This window comes from Helobdella robusta (genome assembly GCF_000326865.2).
Source record: "Helobdella robusta unplaced genomic scaffold HELROscaffold_18, whole genome shotgun sequence".
Lineage (NCBI taxonomy): Eukaryota > Metazoa > Annelida > Clitellata > Rhynchobdellida > Glossiphoniidae > Helobdella > Helobdella robusta.
The window spans coordinates 3,152,599-3,157,598 of record NW_008703981.1 but is presented as its reverse complement, the minus strand read 5'-3'; the positions used below and the strand labels follow the sequence as shown (position 1 = coordinate 3,157,598).

At 38.9% G+C, this 5,000-nt stretch overlaps 1 protein-coding gene across 1 annotated transcript; it reads right to left on the bottom strand.

Moving 5' to 3' along the window:
* Window positions 1–2,062: 2,062 nt before the first annotated feature.
* HELRODRAFT_76586 (hypothetical protein) lies at window positions 2,063–3,316 on the bottom strand (the record flags this gene model as incomplete). Its single annotated transcript, XM_009016533.1, has 2 exons — window positions 2,063–2,250; window positions 2,998–3,316. Coding segments are annotated over 2 exons (507 nt in total), but the record flags the coding sequence as incomplete, so codon positions are not given.
* Between the last annotated feature and the right edge of the window lie 1,684 nt (window positions 3,317–5,000).

Sequence of the window (5,000 nt, the reverse complement as noted above, 5' to 3'; positions counted from 1 at the left end):
TACGCAATCAAGTTAACATTTAAATGGCAGGGAATCTTTAAAAGGCTCTTTAAATTCTTCTTTAAATGTTTCTTGTGACAATTCAACCGATTAGAAGTTTGAAATCGGATGCGAAATCGATTAAATACGGTTTGTGGGCTCGACCGATCGGGTAATTGTTTGATCGGTTTGGAATGTTGCTAATTAATTTGTATAAACATTGATTCATCGGTCATTTAGTTGTATATATACAATCCCTGAACGAACGAACGAACGAACGAATGAATAAATGAATGATTGATGATTGATTGAATGAATGAGCAATTAAAATAAAGAATAAATTAATAAAGTTTTTTCACTCAATAAGAGAGAAAAGAGAGTTGTCCTCTAAATTCCACGTATCGCAAGAGTTATTCATTAAATTAACCATTTCATTCTCACTCCAGGCAGAACAGATATCATCCATCTGGATATCCAATGTCTCCTCTATATCATCAAAGTCATTTAAGTTGTTGTTGTTGTTGTTGCAGAAACTGTTGATGTTGTTGCTAGCTAATGTACATCTCAAATCTCTGACGTAGTTACTGTGGGCTTCTAACATTGTGTTCTGCTTGTAAGCGCCTGAAAATTTGTAATTCAAAAGTGCGTTGTTGTTGAGAGCGTTGAAGTTGGGATTGTTAGTATTGTAGTTGTTGATGATGATGTTGTTGTTGCTGTTGTTGAGTAGAACGTCGTCGTCGTCGTTGTCGTCTTCATCATCCAGGCTGAGTGATTCGCTGGCGTCGTCTGTACTTTCTGTTGCGTCCGACGAAAAAGATTCGTTGCTTTTGATGTTGTTGTTGATGTTGTTGTTGTTGATGTTGTTGTTGTTGATGTTGTTGTAAGTGTTGTCATTGATGTTGCTACAGTTATTGTCATTATTGATGACGTTCGTATCGCCGTCTTTGTCGCAATCGTCATTGTCGCTTTGGTGGCTGCTGTTGTTGCCGCTTTTGATTTGGTGGTTGTCGCTGGCTTGAGTCAAGCTTGCTGAAGTCGTTGTGATGTTTGTCTTGCCGTTATTATTATTATTATTGTTGTTGTTGTTGTTGTCATTTTTAACATCGTTAATTTTGTTGTTGTTGTTTCTGGCCATTATGAAGTTGTTAATGAAGGAGACGTTATTTTTGTTGACGATTATTGTTTTTAATATCTTGTTGTTTTTCATGTTGTTGTTGTTGATGTTGCTGTTGTTGTTGATGTTGGCAAGCTCATTACTTTTGCTGAAGTTGTTGTTGTTGTTCATGTTTAGAAACTTACTATTTGACGGAATTAATACGGACATGGGTTCTTTTACGCTGTTTGACAACTTCAAAAGCAGCGGCATCTTGCCATTATTAACGTTATTATTATTAATATTATTATTATTGTTATTATTATTATTGTTGTTATTATTATTGTCGTTAATATTGCTGTTGTTATTGCTATCATTATTAATGTTGTTGTTGTTGTTGTTGTTGTTGTTGTTAGCTGTGTCAATTCTTTGCATCGGCGTTACTATGGCTGTTGGAATGTTTAAACCGTTTAGATTATTATTATTATTACTACTATTATTATTGTTGTTGTTGTTGTTACTACAGCCTACGGTAGAATTATTCATGAAAGATGTTTTGACAGATTTGTCTGCATAGAATTCAGCCTGGCCATCGCTAGGAATGAGCACTGGCATAGTTTTAGACAGGCTCCTTACCGGGTGATGAACCGACGATCCCGATGTGATTGGCCGGCTGCTCTCGGCGCGGTTCAGCCAGACGCTTACGCTGTCATCACTGCCGTCAAACACACTTAATTTAATCAACGTTTGCTTCAGTTTTATTTTCTGGCTCGGCTCTTCGTCTCTCACCAGTTCTGTCTTTCCGTCATTAACTTTCACCACACCTGGAATGGACGGTTGAGTAATGATGACGGGTATTTCATCTTTCCCTTCTCCATCCTGCTTATTTTCATCAGCGTCTGCAGCGGAAGAGCACGAGGCAGTTGCCGCAGTTGAGGCCAGAGCAGTCGCGAAACCATTCATAATCTTCCACTCGCAGGGCCCTCTATTCTTGTGGCCCCACAAATTTTCGTTCGTCTTGAAACTCTTGCCACACTCGCACCTGAAGGGCCGATCGTCTGAATGAATTCTTTCGTGCAATCTCACAGCCGAGGTATCCTTGAACCTCTTGCCACAGATGCTGCACTCACACGGGTACTCGTTCGTGTGCCTATACAGGTGATGCTTCTTCAGGTGCACTTTCAACTTGAAGGCACTGTCACATAGGCGACAGACGTAAGGTCGGTTCTCTGAAATTGTAGCCAGTGTCGTGTTTGTTATCGTTGATGTTGTTTGTGGGGAGAAAGAAATTTGTTCTTCTTGTAGTTTGACTGGAATGTTACTTGGCGGTGCGATTTTGTCGACACTGTTGATGTTGTTGTTGATGGTGATGCTGTTGTTGGTGGTGATGTTGTTGTTGGTGGTAATGTTGTTGTTGGTGAGGATGTTGTTGTTGTTGGTGATGATGTTGTTGGTGGTGAGGATGTTGTTGTCTCCGTTGGGTGATATGTCGTCAGCTTCAACTTTGTTTAACGACTCCCACATCTCGTCTATGAGGTCGTCGTCTTCGTTCAAATTATTTAACACGTATTTGTTGCTGCCGTTCTTAAAATTGTTCACTTGAGTCAATTTTGCTGTGAAGCTTCGCGTTTGCTGCTGCTGCTTTTGAGGAAATGACGCGCCGTGGGCGTTGTCGATAGGTAATGGATTGTTTGCTTTCCAAAGATTTTCTAAGGATTCTGCTAGTTTTGATCGCTTCTGACGTTTAGGTTGTTGATGTTGTTGCTGTGAGGGTTTTGTGGCACCAACGCTGGCGATGTTTGAAACTAAGGCATACCGGTTGAGGTTGACATTTTGATTTATAACTTGCTGCTGAAATTGTTGAAACTGTTTCGCAATGATAGCTTTTCCGCAGGTCTTGCTCCTGTTCTCGTGGTGCCAGAGACATTCGCTCGTCTTAAAAGTTTTGCCGCAGAGACCACAACCGTAGGGTCTGGCCTCGCTGTGGATCCTCTCGTGAGCCCTCACCGCCGTCGAATCTTTGAAACTTTTGCCACAAATCTTGCAGGTCTCCTTCATATCGTTGGTGTGCTTGAAGAGGATGTGCTTCTTCAGGTGGTACCTCTCCTTGAAGCCGATGCTGCAGATGTCGCAAACGAACGGTCGCTCGTCCGAGTGCGTCCGCACGTGGTTCTTAAAGTTGGAGTTCTGCACGAAAGTTTTTTGGCAGTAAGGGCATGTCCACTGTCCGTTTGGTTGCTGCATCTGCTGCTGGAATTGTTGCATGTTATATTGTTGCGGTTGTTGCGATTGTTGTAGTTGTGGCTGCTGATGGGGGTGGCTACTGTGGTTGACGCCGTTGAGTAGCACTGTTGAAGTTGCCGATGACGTCAATGGATTTATAGTTGAAGTTAGTTTCAGAATATTGTTCAGAGTTTCAGTCGAGGTTACAGTTCTATTTTCAGTAGGAAGGACATATTTTTTAAGCTTATTGTTGGCACTGGCGACGACTGGCGGTGACGACAGGATGCGATTGTCGGGATACTTGTGCAGAGACAAGTGCATACTCAAGTACTTATCGCTTTCAAACGTTTTTGAACATTCCGGGCAGACGAATTGAGTTTTTCCAGAGACGCCGTTCGATGCCGAATTGACTTTCGTTGCAAAAGTCTGCGCAAGCTTTTCATTGGAGAAATTAAAGTGTAAGTTGCTGCTGTTTAAGAAGTTGTTACCCGCGGTTGCTGGCATTGTGTTGTTGTTGTTAAGACTGACTGTGATGTTTTTGATGTTGAAGCTGTTGTTGTTGTTGATGTTGTCGTTGTTGAGCAAATGGATTCTATTTAAATCACCGATGTTGTTGTTTGTACTTTCGGTATGTTGTTGGTGGTGCTGGTGCAGTCTCTTCTTTCTGGGTGATATGCTTAATTTTCTTTTCTTGAGAGTCATGTTTATTATATTATTATTATTGTTGTTGTTATTATTACTGTTGTTATTATTATTGTTGTTATTATTGATGTTAAACCTGGAAACGAAATCCAGGACAGTGCCGTTCGTGGAGTTGCCGATGTCGAAGCAGCTACTTAGGTCAAAGTGGTTCATTACATTCGTAACGTTTGTCACATTGCTATGAGAGTTATTATGGATGTTGTTGTTGTTGTTGTTGATGTTGTTGTTGTTGATGTTGTTGTTGTTGATGTTGTTGTTGTTGTCCAGTTGTAGTAGAACAATTTCCTCTCCAACAAACAAATCTTGCCCGTTCGTGATCTCAACAACGTAGCCCGATGTCTCTACCCTTTCTTCTTCTTCTTCCTCTTTCACTTCGGAAGTTTCAATTATCATGCTAGTTTATTATTGTTATTATTGTTGTCGGTTTTGTTATTATTGTTATTGTTGTTGTTGTTTTTTGTTTCTGTTGTTGTTATCGTTAATTTTCCACGTCATTTCGATCCATGTTATCAGCTTTTCTAAATGCGTTCCTCTTCTCTACCTGGATTTGAAGTATAGGATTAGGTTAGATGTTGTTATAACAAACAGAAAAATCAATAATAATAAAAATAATAATAATATTTGTAATAATAATATTAATAATAATAATAACAGGACAGTCCAAAAATCCAAATAAAAACTTTAAAAAACCATTGAAGACAAATATTGCTGATAATTCTTTGAGCCTACATAAAGTTTGTGATAATGACGATTCGAAAGAGGCGCGCAGAGTAGAAGCCAAATATAATAATATAATATAATATTATTATTGTTTACTATTATTATGAACTGCTTTATATATATATATATATATATATATATATATATATATATATATATATATATATATATATATATATAAAGCAAATACACACACACACACACACACACATATATATATATATATATATATATATATATATGTGTGTGTGTGTGTGTGTGTGTGTGTGTGTGTGAGAGAGAG